Source organism: Aedes albopictus, chromosome 2, assembly GCF_035046485.1.
Source record: "Aedes albopictus strain Foshan chromosome 2, AalbF5, whole genome shotgun sequence".
Classification (NCBI taxonomy): Eukaryota; Metazoa; Arthropoda; class Insecta; order Diptera; family Culicidae; genus Aedes; species Aedes albopictus.
In genome coordinates, this window is record NC_085137.1 from 337,873,032 (window position 1) to 337,893,121 (window position 20,090).

Here is a 20,090-nt window from a genome sequence, read left to right on the forward strand (position 1 = left end):
AAATGATCTGGAACATCTTGAAGTGTCCTCCTAAACCAAAACCCCTAAAAACGCCTCCATAACGGCTTTGAAACCAGCCTAAAATGCTCTGAGACTCCTGAAATGACTCCGAAATCCCCTTAAGACCCACTCGGAGACCATGTAACGCACATGAGACCTTCGGAAACACCCAAAAACGAACCTGTAACCTTCCTTTGCTCTCATCTGTAAACACCCCCCGGTCGCCGTTGCAATAGTTCCTGTCATTATTAAATATTCTATGCACAATATTGGTTCTGAGTAGCTCTCCCTCTTTTTATGCAGGGCATAAAAAAAGGTGCATAAATTAAAAGTGCATAAAAAAAACATGCATAAAAAGAGGTTTTAGTGTATACCATAAAATTGAATATAAAACTGAATCACCAACATTACGCCACACAGTAGTCCAGAATTGAAAATACCTGGCAAAAATTGCCAAATCATAGTAGTCTGCTAGTTTTAGCCTATATGAATCTATTGGAACATGATTTAGCGCTCAATATCATTTCAAAGGCATTTTCATTTTTTGTCGATTTCCTCGAACAAAATCCGAACAAAATCCGAACAAAATTGATGTTTTTCATACAATTTTAGTATACCCATATCATCATGGCGCTATTGTTTTGGCAGCTCTTGGCAGTTGCATTTTTCTTTAACCGATTCTGCATACATAAACGAGCATTTGAACGCAATCTCTCCGCGGGGAGTAGCGGGGAGCGATTTGTAAGACACATTGAAAACGAACTGTAAGAATTTCTCGTACTAATTGCATGTAATGTCAATTTTGATGCCAAAAGTGTTATTCCGACCTCTTGCTCCATTGCAGATGTCTGATATACACAAGATCTAACAAATAAACTTATGAAAGCAATTGTATTACTTATTTCAATAGACTTTTGTAGTGGTTGAACTTGTTTGTGTTCTTTATCAAAAAAATCAGCACTTTTTTCCATCAGCAGCTATTCAGTGCTGTAACAAGATACAAAATCAATATTTCCAAATTGTTTAAATGCCACTTAGTGCTCCTGGTATTATGGATGAATGCTCAATATACTGTATCACATATGAGACATGTTCAAAAAATGAGTTTCTGCCAGCTTTTCTCAAAATTGGACCTCTGTGCGCCATAGAACACGGTTCGTGGCTGATAATACAACCACGGTCACACCCAACGCTCTCCAGATCTCTTGCAACCTGATCCGCCTACTTGCAAGCTGCTCTCCAGGCCTTCTTCTACCGTCCTGATTTGATTGGACACCTGGTTTTGCCGGGTTGCCATGCCCACCGTATCCGTCCAGCTTTGGCCACTTTCAGAATATTGGGATCACCGTAGAGTGCAGCGAGCTCGTGGTCCATTTTTCGCCACACACCATTCTCGTGCACACCGCCAAAGGTGGTCCTAAGCACCCGACGCTCGACCTCTGCGAGTGCTTGATTGCATGTCGTCCTCATTCTCGTAGAGAACCACTGGTGTTTATCGGCAATTTGAACAAATGGTACATATGGTGCGGGGGTGAATCGAGGAACAATATCCAAGTCATCCCCAAGCAGACAAATTGGCTGGATTTTGTGGAAGTCGTGCCCCGCCTATTGAGCCATAACACCTTTCTGGGCGATGTTGAAAACCGGACATGAGAGTTCATCACCCACTGCAGCGCTACGATGCCGATCCGTGCTGTTGTTCAGTATTCATATCGGCCGGTGTGCGGGTCCTCCCGATGAGTTTGAGGGGTCTGCAGTAACACGAACCGAGTTTCCAATTGCAAGTTTCTTTTCATTACTGGGGTCGTCGCCAATTGGGTCAAACACAAACTCTCCGGTTTGCTGTCCGGAGGAGCCCAGTAACTTTGCCGAAGCAAACTCCCCCCGTCCCTGTTAGGGTCTTTCAAATATTACGTGACGCAAAATTTGTCAATTAGGCCCCCCAATTAGACCTTTAAGACAAGATAAAGCTCCTCTAAACACTGTTTTTTATGGATGCAGGCTTCGGAGCTGATATAATAGCAAGTGAGTGTTATCATCCATATTTAAAAATTGCTTCGACAATTTTTTTTTGGGAATTGTGTCGGCAATTCCTTTAATAATTATTACTAAAGCACCTCCGTTGGATTTTTTGTTGAAAATTCCGTTGGATATTGATTTGGGATTCCTGTAAGAATTGCATCGAAAGTACAAGTGGTAATTTGTTCAGAAAATTTAGTTAGGAATATCTCTGGCTATTTGTTTTTACGAAACTCTTTTGGGAATTTATTCGGTAATTCAGTTTTGAATTCCTTCGTATTTTTTTTCTTGGACACGTTTGGGAAATCTTCTGTATCTTTGATGTATTTTTCGGCATTTATTTTGAAAGTTTCCTGTAATTGGAATCTCCTTCCGCAATTCCTTTGAAAATTTTGAGTAATTTGTTTTAAAACTTTTGTGATATCCTAACGGTTATAATCGATTAAAACATTCTATCAAAACATAACATAATTGTGACAAACCATGATATTTTTACCTCATTGTGATACAATTATGTTTATTATCTTTGGTGTTTAAAAAATATAATATCTCTACTATATCCCATTAAAGTAATAATGCTGTATTCTAACTCATGTTGAAAAAAAGGATAAAAGGATTTCATTTTTCTACATATAAAAAAAATGTTAAATAATTGTATCAAACTTGGATAGAAATGAGTTATCTTGAAGCCAAAATTCATATCACATTTTGCTATAATATTGGTCTGATTATAACAGAATGAGTTAATATCTTGTTTGGAATAGTGCACTTTTTCTTACAATTATAGTATTTTAACAGCATCCAGTTATAGAGAAATATTATAACATTTCAAAAATGCATTCCCCCGAAAGATCCTTGGAGAAATTTTGAATCGAATGTCTGGAAGAGCTTCTGTCTCTCTCTCTCTCTTCTTGGCGTAACGTCCTCACTGGGACAAAGCCTGCTTCTCAGCTTAGTGTTCTATGAGCACTTCCACAGTTATTAACTGAGAGCTTCCTCTGCCAATGACCATTTTTGCATGTGTATATCTTGTGGCAGGCACGAAGATACTCTATGCCCAAGGAAGTCAAGGAAATTTCCTTTACGAAAAGATCCTGGACCGACCGGGAATCGAACCCGTCACCCTCAGCATAGTCATGCTGAATACCCGTGCGTTTACCGCCTCGGCTATATGGGCCCTGTGGAAGAGCTTCTGTAGGAAGTCCAAAAGCAACTCCTGGGGAAATCCCAAAAATTTCCGATTAGGCTGGGAAAATACCGAAGGAACATTGATTGATTGATTGATTTGTCTTTATTAGAGAGACTTTCAGCCCTTGGCTGGTTCGTCTCTACCGAAGGAACACTTTAAAAACAATATAATGGAATTTAAACAGTATACTAAATGAACTCGTAGGATGAACTTCTGGTATAAAATATGCGTTGAACTTCCGAAAATTTCAACGCAATTCCTGAAGGATTTTCTGGAAGAATTCCTGAAGCAATTCCTTCAGGATATCCTGAAGACACTTCTAAAAGATCTGAAGGAACTTCAGAAGAAATTCTAAATGAAACTGCTTGAGCGATTTTCGAAGAAATTCGTGAGATAACGAAGGAACAACTTTAAGTGCTCTCAGAAGATCACCGGGAATAGTTTCTAACGGAACTCTTTTTCATTCCGACATGAGTTCCCGAATGGATTTTTGGAGGAACTTCTGAAGAAATTTCCGAGGAAACTTCTGGTGGTATTCATGAAGCAACTCCTGGGAGAATTTCTAGCATAAACCTTGGAGGTTTTCTTGATGGAACTCCAAGAGGAATATCCAAGGAGCCATCGGTGTAATTTCACAGTTAACTCCAGAAGGAGTCCCTGATTAAATTTTTCGAAGGATTTCCTGAAGGAGCTGGAACTTCAAAATGAATATGTGAAAAAACTCTCAGAGCGATCCCCGAAACAGAGATACCAGATAGAAATGTATCTGTGTTATACATATATTCGAGCCTGCGTGCTGATTGCGTTTTTTTATTAAATAGAACTTTTTGAAGTAGCGAGGTAGTTTATTTTGTGTTTGGGTACAGATTTTTGATACGTATATGCACGGATTTTGTATGGGATTCCGAAACAACCGTACAGACTTGTGAAAAAAAAACGATCTGATATCCCTCCCCCGAATCTGGAGGAATATTCGGATGAATTCACGAAGGAAGTTTTAAAGAAACTCCTGATGGAGCAGCTGAATGAATTCCCGAAGAAATTCCTAGAAGATTTCTTGAAAGAATTTCAGTAGAAACTCCATGATATGTTTCCAAGAGAATTCCTCCAGGGTTTTACGAATCAACTCCTGGAATTCTTAACAGAATTGAAAAAAAAAAACAAATCCAGAGCAACTTCTGATAGAATTTCAAAAAAATCAAGAGGAACTTTTGGAAAACCCCGAAGAAACTTTTGAGAAAAAACAACTGAAAGAACACCTAGAGTTCTTTAAGCAATTTCTGGTGGAATACCCTAACAAAATTTGGAGCAATCTACGAAGGTACTTCTAGAAAAATTCTATAAAAAAACTGGAGGACTTCCAAAAAAAAACTCCTTGACGAACTCCTGGTGAAATTGCAGAAGAAATTTTTGAAAAAAAAAAGACATGAACTGTTCTTGAAGGGACTCCTGAAAAAGTTCTCGAAGTAATTTCTGGAGGAAATTACAAAAAGCAACTCCAGATGGAATTTCCGATAAATTATTCTGAGGAATTTTCAATGAAACTCCTGGTAGAATTCTCAAAAGAAATCATGTAGTAGTAGTATGTAATACTTTATGGAACTCCAGGAATAATTTTCAATGGATCTCATGCAGACATTTCTGAATCATGTTCTCATTAACTTAACGCAAACATTGTCGATTAAAATCATAGTCACGAAAACATATTCGCCCAATGCTAAAAGAACTAAGTTTGGCCAACCAACAACTAGGTGGCGGCAGTGGGCATACATCAAACTCAAACAAAAACGATGCGAGCGCCACGGCTGGGTAGATAGCCATCTAATAAAATTTTAATTGATTCTTAAATCGGTGTACGAGCACAGACAAACAGACGTAACACTTTGATACTTCCCATAGTACACCGAATTAACAGTCTTTTTTTAAAAAAATGATAGTTGGCCAACTGGCCACCCGTGGCGCTCGCATCGTTTTTGTTCGAGTTTGACGTTTGCCCACTGCCGTCAATTAGTTGTTGGTTGACCAAACTCAGTCCTTTTAGAATTTGGAGAACATGTTTCCGCGACTATGATTGGAAAAGAAAAATGTTTGAAATACAGACAAAAAAAAAACTGAACAACAGAAGGAATTCCTACTGTTATGCCAAAGGTTATTCCCTAGAGGAAGAATCTAAGGAGTTCCTTCTGAAGGGATCCTGGGTAGAATCCAAGAAAAAATATATCCTGGAGGAATGCCTGTCATTGTATGAATTTATATTTATATGGATATAAGTACCGTAAACTGGGGTAAAGTTGATCAGTGGGGTGAACCTGATCACTCAATTACCCACGGACGTTGACTTTCATGGAAGTTACCATTCCATTTTAATGTTACGTCATTGGATTGCGAATGGCTAAAATATAACTGTTGCTTCCTGGAAAGTCGATATCCGCGGGTAATTGAGTGATCAGGTTCACCCCAATCATCAACTACACCCCAGTTTACGGTACTAAAGTAAATCTATTTTTAGGAATGCATTGCATCGCATTCTTGTGTTTCCCATGATTGGCACTCAGGATTACTTTCTCATACTGCTTCAACAATGGAAAAGCTCACAAGCCGCTTCAAATAGTTGCTTCTAATAGAGCCAAACAGTTTCCAACACATTTGAAAATTTAATCACTCTCGTTACATGGAGACCTCTCACACATTCTTCACACCCTCAACACATTTTCACATGATTAGAAGTCCTCGGAATCGTAAGCCAGGAATGAAGACTTCCACTCTGCTCTCGGTCCTATTATTAGATTAAAAGATTGTTATATTTCCACACACAACACTCAGTTCCTCCCGTGTGTATGTGTGCGAGGAGGTGGGTCTGGGAAAACAAGAAGTTACGACACTCTGGAAAGCTCTCCGCTTCGCATGTCCAACCATCACTCACCACCCTTTCCGCATTTCCCAACCCTTATAAAAGGAAAGTTTTCCTCTCACATTATGCCTCTTATATTCTCGACGAAGTCTATCCAATTAGAAGTTGTATCGTTTATGCTGCTGCAATCTGCTACTGCTACTGAGGAATGTTGGGGAGGCGTAGGGAAAGGTTCGGAAGGTATGACCCAGTCGGGACCCAGTTAGACTTGTCTCTGCTACCGTCACCCACCGACTGTCTGTGAGAACCTGCACGTGGCAATTGCAGCAGCTATCGGATTTTACTTTGGCGATGGCTGGCACGATAGAATCTGAAGAGTTCATCTCAAAAGGGAACAAAGTTATAAAGCTACAAACTGTTCGAAAATGTTTCTTACATCGAAGCGAGAAGATCGATCTAAGTATATTGCCCAATGCTATTCAAAAAAGCTTTGGTTTTTTAAACAAATTCAAATGGTCGAACCCAAGAGGAAAATTTAACGAAGGAAGACCGATAAAAACATTGCCTAGCTATTTTTGTAACTCTTTTGCATTGTGCGCAGAATAAAATAGAAAGATCCGGAAACTGGTTGCCAATCAATTGTTGTCAGTGATCCTGTAGGAAAACTAGTGCGTAATTATTTTGGTTCTTTGGTTCCTTTGGGCTAATTTAATACCGCAGAGTTTATGATGATGCTTGTCACCTTAAAAGACCTCGTGTGGCACTATTCAGCAGTAAATACAAATACAAATATTCATAACTACTGCATTTTTGACGTATCAATTCGCTAGTCCCAAGTCCCCGTTCAAAACGTATAAAATCGATTTTCAAAAACTCTCATTTTTTCCATGTTTTTTGCCTCATAAACCTTCGTTGGTTTATGAGCCACTGCATTTTTATATATAGATATTTTTTCTAAAGTATTAGTATTAGATTCCAGTAGGAGATTTCAATTGATCAAAAATTCTTCTTTAGAAGACAATCCCACAAACATACATTGATTTGAACGAGCAAATATCATCATGATCAAATTCATCTCTCTTACAATCAACATCAGTAACTCAAAGCATTTTTGATAAAAATAGCCATCAGCCCCCACATATTACCTACCCGCTGTCAGTTTTTCCATCATCCAATCCTTGTTGATGACATGCTCTTCCCTCTTGCAATGAGGACTCCTAGTGGGATATCCTGCATAGAGAGGCAAATACCTAGAGGATTAGAAAGCAATGGCAAAGGCGGGGAGGGGGGCCAGCTGATGCAAACCCATTCATGTTTGCTCGGCTCCGTAGAATTGCATTGACAAACAACTCACCCGAACCGCAAATGTAAAATGTACGCAAACTATTTACTTAATTTATTCGAGTTTGTTCCATCGTGTTCCGATCGGTGGAGGGTGTTTCCGGTGACAGTGTGTTAGCCAAATGCACTCTGGGAAAATATTGTAGGAAAAATTACGATTAATCGCATTTATTTATCTATTTTAACAAAAAAATACTGTAAAATTCATAGCATAGCAAAGCATAAACATGTTTTGTGTAAATTTCTATTTAGTTTTGGCGTCGAAAACAAAATTGCAGTAAGGAATATTCTAAGTTAAAAAAAAAAAAGAGTTTCAAGAAGTTGAAAACACTTTATTGATCAAAATAGGATAAATTTCTAAATTATTCTCTGAACATATACAGATTTTTAATATTTTTGTAGCGGATATAAAATTTCAAACGAAGCTGCATATAAAAGTCTTAGGTATAAGCTGAAACATAAAAAATGGAAACGTTTCATCAAGTACATATTGATATATAATGTTTTAATAATTTGTTTTATAACTTTCAGAAAACTTATTCAATCTCGGCCAAAAATTTTCCAACATACACTCCCAATCAAAAGTTTGGGGTCACTCCCTCAAAAACATGTCATTTTTTTAGGCTCATATCTCCGCCAATTTGCGTCCGATTTCAAAACCCTAGGTTTCATTCAAAGGATAATAAGTCAAAGAAACTTAGAACATGATTTAAAAGTAACTTTTTCATAAAAAATGTATGTAAACTTAACCCAAAGTTGCCAAATTAACTAAAAAACGAATAAAAACTTACGGCAGTGTCGCTGGAAATTGGGTCGACTAAATTTTAAGATAAGAGCGGTAATGTGACCCATTTTCTATTAGCTTTCAACTGCTTTTTACAGAACTTAGCTAAAAAATCTAGAAAAAAAGTTATTAAGTAAATTAGCTCTTCATGTCATCGACCAAAAGTTTGGGGTCACCCCTCAATAGTATGTATCAGCCACTTTCGTAAACATGGAAAAGTTATTTGATGATATCTTCGTCATCTATAGTTCAATTCAAATTCTTTTTGGCTCATTCCAAAAATAATTAACAAAATTGACGATTGATGTCTTTAACTTAACGTATTTAAAGATTTTTGTATACAGGGTGTTAGGTTCGTGAGTGCAAACTTTTCAGACGGTGATAGAGGAATATAAATGGTAAAAAAAATTGTTCTACGCACATGGTCAAATCTCAACCGTTACGTAGTTATTGAACTTTCCATGTTTTTTATTATTGTTGTCTTAACTGGCTATAACTTTAAAATGGTCAAACGTATCGCAGTTTTTTTTTACCCTTATTCGAAGGATTATTGAAATGTCTATCAAATGGCATCTTTAAATCGATTGGATTCGTTAAATAACTAAGTTTTCTAAAGCAAATAGCTCAAAAGTAGTGTGTTTTAATTTGATTTGTCAATTATCTTTGAAAAATGCGTAATAATTTAAAATTCTTTCGTAGGCAAAGTTGTGGCCCCTGTTATAATACAGTTCGATCTTTGACCCCAAACTTCTATCTGTTATCGTTTTCATGCAATTTCGATTTAAATGTGCGACACAGTGCGCAAAAACGTGTTTACCTTGACAATTGCAAATTTATGATCTGAAATGCGATGTTTAAATCGCAATTGCAAGAAGACGATAAGAGATAGAAGTTTGATGTCAAAGAACGAACTGTAAAGTAAAACAGGGGCCACAACTTTGCCTAAGAAAGATTTTTAAATTATTACGCATTTTTCAAAGATAATTGACAAAAACAAATTAAAACACACTACTTTTGAGCTATTTGCTCTAGAAAACTTAGTTATTTAACTAAACCAAACGACTTAAAGATGTTATTTGATAGAAAATTCAACAATCTTTCAAATAAGAGTAAAAAAACTGCGATAAATTTGACCATTTTAAAGTTATAGCCAGTTAAGGCAATAATAATCAAAAACATGGAAAGTTCAATAACTACGTAACGGTAGAGATCTGACCATATGCGTGGAACAATTTTTTTCACCATTTATCTTCCTCTATCATCCCTTAAAAATTTGCACTCAGGAACCTAACACCCTGTATAAAAATGTTATGTAAATTTAACACATTTCACCACACTTCAAAAAATGAGGCAACTTTACGCAGATTTTTTTTATAAAACCTTCTGAAGATTCTTTAAGAAATGCCTCCAAAATGTGTTACTAGGAATTCCCTAAAAACTTAAGAAAATTCCTCTAAAGTTTTCGTTTCAGAAATTCGCCTTGAAGTTATTTTAGAAAAAAAATAGATATTCATCCAGAAATTGCTCTTTTGATTATTACAAAAAATTATTCAATGATTTCTTGAGAAAAACTCCCTTGTATTTCTTTTGAAATTGTGCCGTTCCGCCAGTCTCCGGGACATCCCTCAAATAAATTTTCAAAAATTCTTTTAGGAATTCATCCGACGATTCTTTTAAAAAAATTCAAAAATTTATTTAGGGATTCTTAACGTAATTTCTTGAGTGATTCTTGATGATGATGATGATGATGATGATGATGATGATGATGATGATGATGATGATGATGATTGTGTACCCACCATCAGCGCAAGGATTACCTATGGCTGCAGAGTCATACCGGAACGGAATGATCTACCTGATGGTTTGTTGTAGCAGGGTAAGCTAAATTCACTGGAGACCTTCGGAAAACAACATGATAATTGTTATCTCGTGACAAAGTCTGGCCACCCCACGAACATTTGCCCGGAAACCAGTTCATTTAACTTCCTTAGGCTACCCCTCCGAAATCCCCATATATGTCATGTTCAAATATAAAAAGTAATAAGGAACGAACTCACCGGGTAATCCTGACCAGCTGATCTCCTATGTTTGGCTTTGGTCTCAGCATGCAAACGGTCCAACCATATTAATGTGCACTCGTTCACACCACTCGCTGAATCTCCGATCGTCCATCGAAGAATTCGAAAAAAATACATAAGCGAGAATACCCGACGCACTGAAAAACAATCTCTTGGATACTAGCATTTCCGAACTCGGAATAACGACGAACACGAGCACCACGATGCGAGCAATGTGGTCTCTTGCCACCGAGCCATCGTCGATCGTTTACACAAAGTGCGAACAAAAAACACAAAGAAAAATGCGAAATCGCAGGAACGACGAAATGCGGTAAGTTTCAGCCTTCGCGCCCTGCTTGTCACTGTAATTTCTTGAGTGATTCTTATAGAAAATCTTCCTTGTTGTTCTTTTGAAATACCTTAAGATATTTCTTCAAAAATGCCTTTTCAGATTTCTCTAGAAAATTTTAAATGCCATTACGTAGAAAGCCTCCAACGGATTTCTTCAGATACCTGCATGAATTTCTTTGGAAAATCTTTTCTTCATTATTTTTCCATAGATTCCTTTAGAAAATTCTACAGGGAAACTGCTGCAAAGCGGCTTTAAAAAAATGCCCAGTTATTCTGCAATTAAGGATTCCTCAAGAAATTTCTGCAACGATTCGAATAGAGCAGTTTCCATTGTGTCCTCAAAAATTTCCTCCAGGGACATTTTTAGAAAATCTTTCACATTATTGAAATTCCTCCAGGATTTTATTCAAAAGAGCTTTTGAAGATGCATTGGGAAATTTCTCTAGTTCTAAGAAATTCCTCCAGCGTTTGATTCAAAAAACCTTGCAAAGATTCATTCGAAAATTCCTCTCGGAATTCTTCGAGATAGTTTTCCTTAGATAAAGCAATCTAATTCCATCCAAAGTATTGTTCAAAAATCCCTCGATTTTTCTTTTACATTTTTTTTTTAAATTCCTATAGAAAACCTTCCAAATATTCTCAGATATGCGTGCATGAATTGCCTTAAAGAATCCTTTCCGAAATCTTTTCAGGTAAATGGGAATTTTCATCCCACTCTGCACCCTTCGTACGTGGATTTCATATACCTAATTCATTGTCACACTTTTTATAACCCTCCTCTCAGGGAATTCAATCGTGCCAAGCGAACCGGCGATTGGAGCCTATACAGAAAGGCCCTGACGAACTACAACAAAGAAATAAGGTCAGCCAAACGGAAATCGTGGATTCTAATGTGTGAAAGCATAGAGAATACACCCGTAGTGGCCCGACTCCAAAAAACTCTTTCAAAAGACCACTCCAATGGTGTGGGTAGCCTCCGAAAGACGGATGGTTCGCTCACTGTAGAGCCTAGCGATACACTCAGCGAATTGTTAAAGATCCACTTCCCTGATTCAATCCCTGAGTCGAGCATCGGCGACCAAGACACTGGAATTGCTGTCTCAGATCCACAAGAGATCCAATCATGGGTTTCTGGATCTAAAAAAGACGCAATAAAGGTTGCAAAGGAAGCTTTCACTCGGGCCAGGGTTGAGAGGGCTGTGAGATCTTTCGAGCCATTCAAGTCTCCTGGCATGGATGGAATATTCCCAGCGTTGATCCAAAAAAAGGAGAAAACACTGGTTCCACCCTTGGTTGAGATTTTTAGGGCGAGTCTGATTTTGGGGCATATACCGTAAACCGGGGTCAAATTGATCTCCGGGTCGAAATTGATCAGGCGTTTTTCAGTTATATCAAACATACCTTAGTTATTTTGCTGTCATGTATCGTGCTGTAAGAGTCAGATACTAAACGATATTTATAAGGACACTATTTGGAATATGCTTTATCTAACGGAAAAACGTCTGATCCATTTTGACCCGGAGATCAATTTGACCCCGGTTTACGGTACCCAACGATTGGCGTCAAATCCGGGCTGTCTTCATTCCGAAGGCAGGAAAGAGAGATAAAACCAACCCCAAAGCATTCAGGCCGATAAGTTTATCCTCTGTAATGCTCAAAATTATGGAAAAGGTACTATGCGAGTACATAAATCACAAATTTATGAAAGCAATGCCTTTGTCAAAAAACCAATTCGCTTATCAAAGTGGAAACTCTACGATCTCGGCACTACATACGGTAGTTCAAAAGATCGAAAAAACACTTAATGCAAAAGAAATTGCTCTTGTAGCATTTCTTGATATTGAGGGCGTCTTATTCGTCTATAGGGTCAGAAATGTTGAGGAGAAAATTCGACCCATGCATTGTCACCTGGGTACATGCTATGCTAGCTAATCGAAAAATCTCCTCTGAGCTTAGCGGTTCATACATTACTGTAAAAGCAACAAGGGGGTGTCCGCAAGGCGGAGTGCTTTTTCCTTTGCACTGGTGGTGGATGAGCTTCTAGACAGTTTAGAGAGAAGAGGCTTCGAAGTGGTTGGATATGCTGATGACGTTGTCATTATTGTACGAGGCAAATTCAAAAGTGTTATCGTGGAAAGAATGCAAACTGCCTTAAATCACACTTTTTCCTGGTGTCAAAAGGAACAACTAGGCATAAATCCTACAAAAACTTCCATTATCCCTTTCACCAAACGGAGGAAGGTCCAACTGAAACCCCTTTTCTTGAATCATACACAACTAGTTTATTCGAGCGAAGTAAAATATCTAGGGTGCCTGTACCAGTTATCGCACCACCTAAGAAAAACTATTTCTACAAAAATAAGAAGAAGACCGACGAATGTAAACAATAAGTCAAATGATTGATTAGTTTTCATACTTTATAGGAAAAATATAAAAACGAAGCCAAAACTACTTTTAGTATTTATTACGACGTGTGCCAATGATAGGAACCCTGTTCCAGTTATGGACACATTTGTTAATTTGGGTTCCACTTCGCACTATTTACATGCATTCCTTATGGGAGTTGCCATAACTGGTACACTATGGCGAAATAGGGTGCAAGGAGGCCGAAAATTTAAGGAAAATGATTTATTTCTACCACACGGTGTGCCAAAAACCGTTATTAACAAATAAAAATGTCCACCAATTTGGCACCCGTCATTCGAAAGATATACAGTGGCGTTTCGGTTTTATCACTAGTCGTTTTATTCACTACTCGCCCAAATTCACGGTTTTCTGTTCGATTTTATCACGATTTTCATTTCGTTTTTATCACACTTGTTTTAAAACATTCCGAAATCAATATAAAATCAATACAGCATTGTCCAGTCCACCAAAACAGTTAATAAATATAAGCTACGACTGATATATTTTGCAGCTGAACAATTTTGGATAAAAAATTTACATTTATTTCTCGTTTCGCCAAATTCACGGTTTCGTTTATATCACGGTAAATTTTTTTTTGAGCGTGATAAAACCGAAAAACCACTGTACTATCCTAGTATCAACTCTGAAAATTTGAAAATCTTTCATCGAGGGAAATTGAAGTTTTTGCCATTTGAGCATATTGCGTTATTTCTATAGAATTTTCATATATGAGTAAATATGCACATATCGTTGTTCTACGGCTATTTATGATTTCATCAAATATATGTACATTAGTTTTTCAAATACTTATCAACATGTATGATATCCAAGCATAGTTTCTACAAATTTGACAACATTTTGTTAGAGGAATCACAAGTTACAGTAAATTGAATAGTTTACTCTGATATCCCAACATATTTCCCTAATATGTTACCTATAATTCAGTTACTTACATATAAGTTTCAAACCCGTATACGTCATCAAAACATTTTTTTAGCAATTTGTATTGAATATACTGATTGTTGGGCATATATGCGATAAATTTTAAACCATTATATTGCTGGGTTTGATAGTCACGCTGGCTTAAGAGTTTAAGACATTTATAAAATAATGTGAAAAAGTGTTAGGAAGAAAATCTACCACATGTTTAAAATATTTTCTAGTCTATAAATGTAGTAAAAATGTGTCTTTAACATGGATAACCGATCTTTTTTAAAAATAAAAAAAAATATTCCATCAGATAATTGGAGTTATAGCTTATGATATTGGGTATCAAGTCGAATTTATCAAAAATTAAGTGAGATTATGAGATTATCATATTTACACCCTTAAACAACTGTCATGAGGTGTTTGAAATTGTAGCAACAACAATATATATTAGCATGGGTAGAAATAGACATTTCACTCCTGCACACTTTTTGAGTTCCATTTTGGCCTCATATAAACTGGGCAAGTGCCAGCCGTTTTAAGTTTTCATACAATTTACTATAGGAAAAATCACCTTTTCAAAGAAAAATCGCCACAGGTGGCCCCTTAATCCCTAAAAATTAGATTGATGAATGATTTCTTTAGGAAATTTGACGAGAAATCAACGCTCTGGACACCGCAAATCGATCTAAGGCATGTGAAAAAAGATATTGATTGTTAACCGAATAGCATGGCAACGCCGTTCAACATGTAAGGATTAACAATATTATTATCGTCATTTTATTGATCGGGTAAGGCTTTATGTTTTTTTAACGAACATTACATTGCTTTGCGGTTTTCGGAGGTATGAATTCTCGTGAAGTTTTCTTCAGAGATCACATCATTCATTTTTAGGGATCAAGGGGCGATTTTCTTTGAAGAAGTATATTCTTCTCATACTAAATAGTATGAACATTTACAAAAGACGGGCGCTAAAATATACTTTCTTTGATTGAGCTGAAATTTTGCACAGTTGATATGAGGGCAAAATGGCACTCAAAAAGTATACAGGAACGAGAGTTTTACCATTTTTTCCAATATAACCGTGTCCCAGTCTAATACATATGGAACAATACATATAATCCTGTGTTTGACATTTAGGCTGAACATTGCATAAACAATTTATATTAGTTTTCCTATACTTATGATTAGCTATTGTGCTTCTTATCGTATCTAATTCAAAGTTATCTTTTTTTCAGTAAACGGAATACAAAACTTCTTTTATACTTCCGATCATCAGAAACTGTGCATTTACATAGCATTTCAAGTACAATTTAATAACACATAATAAATCACAATAATAACACATAATAAATCTATTAGACTTTATAAAAAAATCACTTATTTATACATAAAATCGTACGTATATAAACGTACGCAAGGATTTCTTATCATTGATGAAATTTCAGTCGTTGCATAGCTCAGATCCAGCTCGTAAGAAGATACTCGAAAGATACACTTTTAAAATTTATTTTACAAACGACGTAAGCTCCCATACCGTTGTGATTATCGAACCCATCAATAAAATGGTTGCAACTTATCGCAAATTGGATCAGAAATCACGCATATTAAGTACTAATTTCTGTAAAGGATAACATTTCTGCTCTGATGACATATACGGGATTGATAGTCGCATGGAAATAATTGAATTATAGCGATTATAAGTAAAATTTAGGGAAATAGAGTAAATTATTCAAATAACTGTAACTTGAGGGGAATCTCAAACGAAGGAGTTTAACAAAATGTTGTCAAATTTGCAGAAACTGTGCCTAAATATCATACACGTTGGATAGTATTTGAAAAACTAATGTTTATTTGGGTTGAAATTATAAATGGCATGTGCATATTTACTCATATAAGAAAATCCTATAGAAATAACGCAATACGCTCAAATGACAAAAACTTCAATTTCCCTCGATGAAAGATTTTCAAATTTTCAGAGTAGATACTAGGATAGTATATCTTTCGAATGACGGGTGCCAAATTGGTGGACATTTTTATTTGTTAATAACGGTTTTTGGCACACCGTGACCATAATTTGAGCAAATTGTGAAGTTTGAATGATTGCAATCATCTTTTGTGATCGTGATCTGTTGTTCACAATTTTTTTTCTTGTTGATTTGTATCTTTAAAGGTTGAAAATCAACTATGGCGAATTTGAGGTACTATAGCCATAACTGGTACACTGAGCCTAGGTGTCATACTCGACGCAAAACTGAATTGGAACTCTCATCTCCAATCAGTTGTGCAGAAAGGTCTCAATATACTTTGGGTTTTTCCAAAAACCCTGGGTAAAAGATGGGGCCTCAGCCGGGGCCCGTGGCGTAATTGGTCACACGTTCGCTTCATATGCGGATGGTCATGGGTTTGATTCCCAGCCCCGGCACTTGCAATTTTTCGTCAGTTGCTTTTCCCCCGAGAGCAACTGACACTGACCCTCTTCTGAGCCCCACGGCTCAAACGGACCCGGATACCTGGACATCGGCGAACTGCTACTCATAATGGACCCCCAATCGGACTGGCAAGGAACAACGGCCATCTATCATATTTTTCTAATAATTTTCGGATTTCTTAAGAAAATCCTCCAGAGATTTGATGAAAATACCCCAAAGTTCCCTTCAGATTGTTTTTCCACAAAATTATTTGGAAAATTTCTCCAGTGAGTTAGACATTTAGAAATTTTTTCAATGAATTCTTACAAAGTCGTCCGTGGATTTGTGCAGTAATTCCTCCTGGAATTTCTTCATAAAATGTACAGGGGATTTTCTCAGAAATTCTACCAGATTTTTTTTTTACTTCTACAAAGAATCAAGAAGAAGATTCATCTGGCATTTTTTAAAAATTGCTCCAGCCATGTCTTAAAAAAATCCCACAGTTAATTAGTACTTGCAATGGCGATTTCGACTGGATATTGATCGACTTTTTAGGATTGGCTCTCTCAGTCATTAAGTCAAGACGAGTATTGTATACTGTTCTGACGTTTCGGCCTTTTTGTTGTGGCCTTCTTCAGGGATTGCTAAAAACATATATTAACATTTAACATAGAACATAAAACATAGAACATTGATTTTTGGACTCACTATTGTCTACCGTCTACTGTCATGAATAATTTCTCCTGATTTGACCATGGGAGGAGAGCTAGAGTTAAAGTTAATTAGTACGGAAACAAGATAAAAATTTAAGCAATGTTTGCTCCATTGTAAATTCCCTCTGTAGTGCATCCAGGGATATCTAAAATTTCTAATAATATTCTTGCATAATTTGTATTTCAGAATTCCAGCAGCAATTCCACCAGATTTTCATGAAGAAGTTTAAATAGAAATTATTACATGAATTTCACTTGATATTCATCACTGTTTTTTTTTAATATATTTTTTCCAAAATTTCCAAGGATATTGCCAGGAATTTGCCAACAAATATTTTGAGGAATTCATTCCGAGTTTTGATGTTTCTGAAATCTCCATAAAGGTTATTCCAGGAGATCCCTCAAATATTCCTTCAATGATTCGTTTAATAGTAAATATAAAATTTAGAAGTCCTTCATTCAAACGCACCACATGACTTGTAACATTTTTTAGAGTGCATGATCCCATTGTACAAGATGGCCAACACCACCATTTCCAACGGTACTGGCGGCGGATTGGATCTGGGGTGCAAATTTTCCGAAATTGAGAACCGAATCCGATGGCGGCGGCGGCGGTAGACGCAAGAAGAGTCGCAAATGTGGCGAAGGAGTTCATTATGCAAACACGCACAAAGGGACATCAGCATTGTGGCGGACATCCACCGGGAACACGTTCAACAGAATTAGCTTCATCCGTAATGGATGAAAATTTAATTAATTTAGTCATTCCAACTGATGACGGAGGCTGGCTGGTTGCGTAAAATTGTCAAAAAGCGCAGTTCGGGGGAGCTAAATGGACGATTGGCCTAATGAAATGGGCATTTTAGTTATTATTGAACGGTATTACTAATCGTGTTTAGGGAGAAACAAATGAAAGGCGATGGCTTTTCATATCTGAATGGAAAAATAGTTATGATACAAATATTTCTATTTTTAAGAATTGACAAGTTTTAAACACATTTGTCTTATCAATTATTAAATGGAAATGGAAGGCCTGGAGCTGAAAATGGTCCTTCTGATTCCATACACGCAAAACAAGAAAAGCTAACAAAAATTGAGATATGCCTTTTCTACCAATTTATGTATTAAAAACGTACAGAAAATGTGATAAATCAAAATCCGTTCGTTGTATTAAGATGCGCTACACGGTTCCATAGCTTCCATACCACTACACACAAACATCTCCATTGAAACCCAAGAAGTTGAACTGGGTTGTGCCTAAAAATAACTTTCGCTTCGCTGCTGAGCTTCGCGTCCTATTGTCTACATGGAATTTTCCACTTGCAAACAGCAACCTGCTGGATGCGGGCTTTTCAGTGCACAATGGGTCTAGAGTCATATTTACGAAGACAAAAATGTTTCTGCCAAGTTCTGTCATTTCTTTTTTTTTCATTACATATTGTGAAATGATTACGGTCAATCAAGTGTGGCTTATCCAAAAATCTGCTGATTAATTATTGTCTATACAATATCAGAATGTTTTACAAAGTTATAGCAAATTTACAAGAATAAAACATTCGATTGATTTGATTGATTTGTCTTTATTCAAGAGACTTTCAGCCCTTGGATAAAACATTCGAATCATTAGAACTTTTCGAAAAGTTTTCAATAAATTGCAACTTTTTTGCCTTTGGTCATATTTTAGTCGAGTCCAACGATACATGAAGACCAATACATTAGTCACAAACTTTCAAAATTTAATTAAATTCGGTTCGCTTAGTCCTAAGGTACAGTAATTTGATAAACGGAAGTCAAAAACTAGTTCTTCGTTTAATTGAGATATGGATCAAGTGAACCGAATGAAATGCGACATTGCACAATTATGACTAATACATAGTTCTTTGAAAAACCTTTGACTTGACTTAGACACGTTCAAAGAAAACAAACTTACAGCTTGTTGATTACTTCACGAAAAAATATCAATCATTTGAATGATTTTGCAAATGTGTAACTAGCGCCGCCTAGTGGACCATTAACTGTAAGCCCTTGACTCACTTAACAACGTTGTCGAAGACACCAACTTTCTAAGTGGTGAGAGTCCTGAGATATATGAAATTTAGAATTTGCCGTTTATTGGTGGAATTTCTAATTAAACGATCCATCACCATCCATCATGGCATCGCAAATAAAATTATTAGAAAGCAGATTTTGAATCAGTTTAACCAGACGAACCACCCTAACATAACAATAATAGGGAATAGGGTCAACAATTGAAAATAAACTTTCTAAAACACAATATGTGTCTAAAAACTTAAGGCTGAAGCTCAAACAGTTTTGTCTTCGCAAATACGGCTCTGGACCCATTGTGCAGTGTGGCGGCTGTATCACTTCCATCACCAAGCCACGTTTGTGTTGATCATTATAGCTTTCAGCCTCTTGTGCAGTTAAAGCCGTGTTGGTTAGAGCGCAGAATACTGTGTATCACCATGATTGTGTCTCGGTTCGATTTCCGCCGCCGCCCGTATTTCTTTTTAAACATGTATTGGTATTTGATGCCGCCGCTGCTGCCGTGATCAGTCTAAAAATAGAACAAATAATGAGAAACCAGTGCGACAGAGCACACGCACACATGCGAAATTTTCCTTTTCCAGATTCTAGGAATCCAATACAATTTTTGGTATACTGCCACCTACCAATTTTTGTATTTGCAAGGCCCTAATACAATATTTGTATATGTTTTATACCCAATTGTATTAGAATCTGCCAATCTCAGGTTGCGTGTAGATTTTGTGGTCCGAGTATTTATATTGTGTTGAACGTTCATATAACATGACAATTTCCCATCAAACTCATCCTTCAATCCTAATACCATTACAGTGCCTCCCAATATCTTGGACATCGAAAGCACACCGTCCTCGGTGGCGGTACGGGAAAATCAAAACATCAACATGACCTGTCGAGCCGATGGTTTTCCAACACCCAAAATCATCTGGCGGAGAGAGGATGGCCAGAGCATCACAGTGGAGCGTAAGAAGAAAGGTAAGTTAAATATGGTGCACTCG

The 20,090-nt window shown here is 36.8% G+C and overlaps 1 protein-coding gene across 1 annotated transcript in view; it reads left to right on the forward strand.

Moving 5' to 3' along the window:
- LOC109398085 (lachesin) overlaps positions 1-20,090 on the forward strand; it is a 460,438-nt gene that overhangs the window by 404,217 nt on the left and 36,131 nt on the right. Inside the window, exon 5 of the mRNA XM_062852595.1 lies at positions 19,906-20,067. Within this exon, the coding sequence (XP_062708579.1) occupies positions 19,906-20,067 (162 nt within the window). The remainder of the gene's footprint in view (positions 1-19,905; positions 20,068-20,090) is intronic.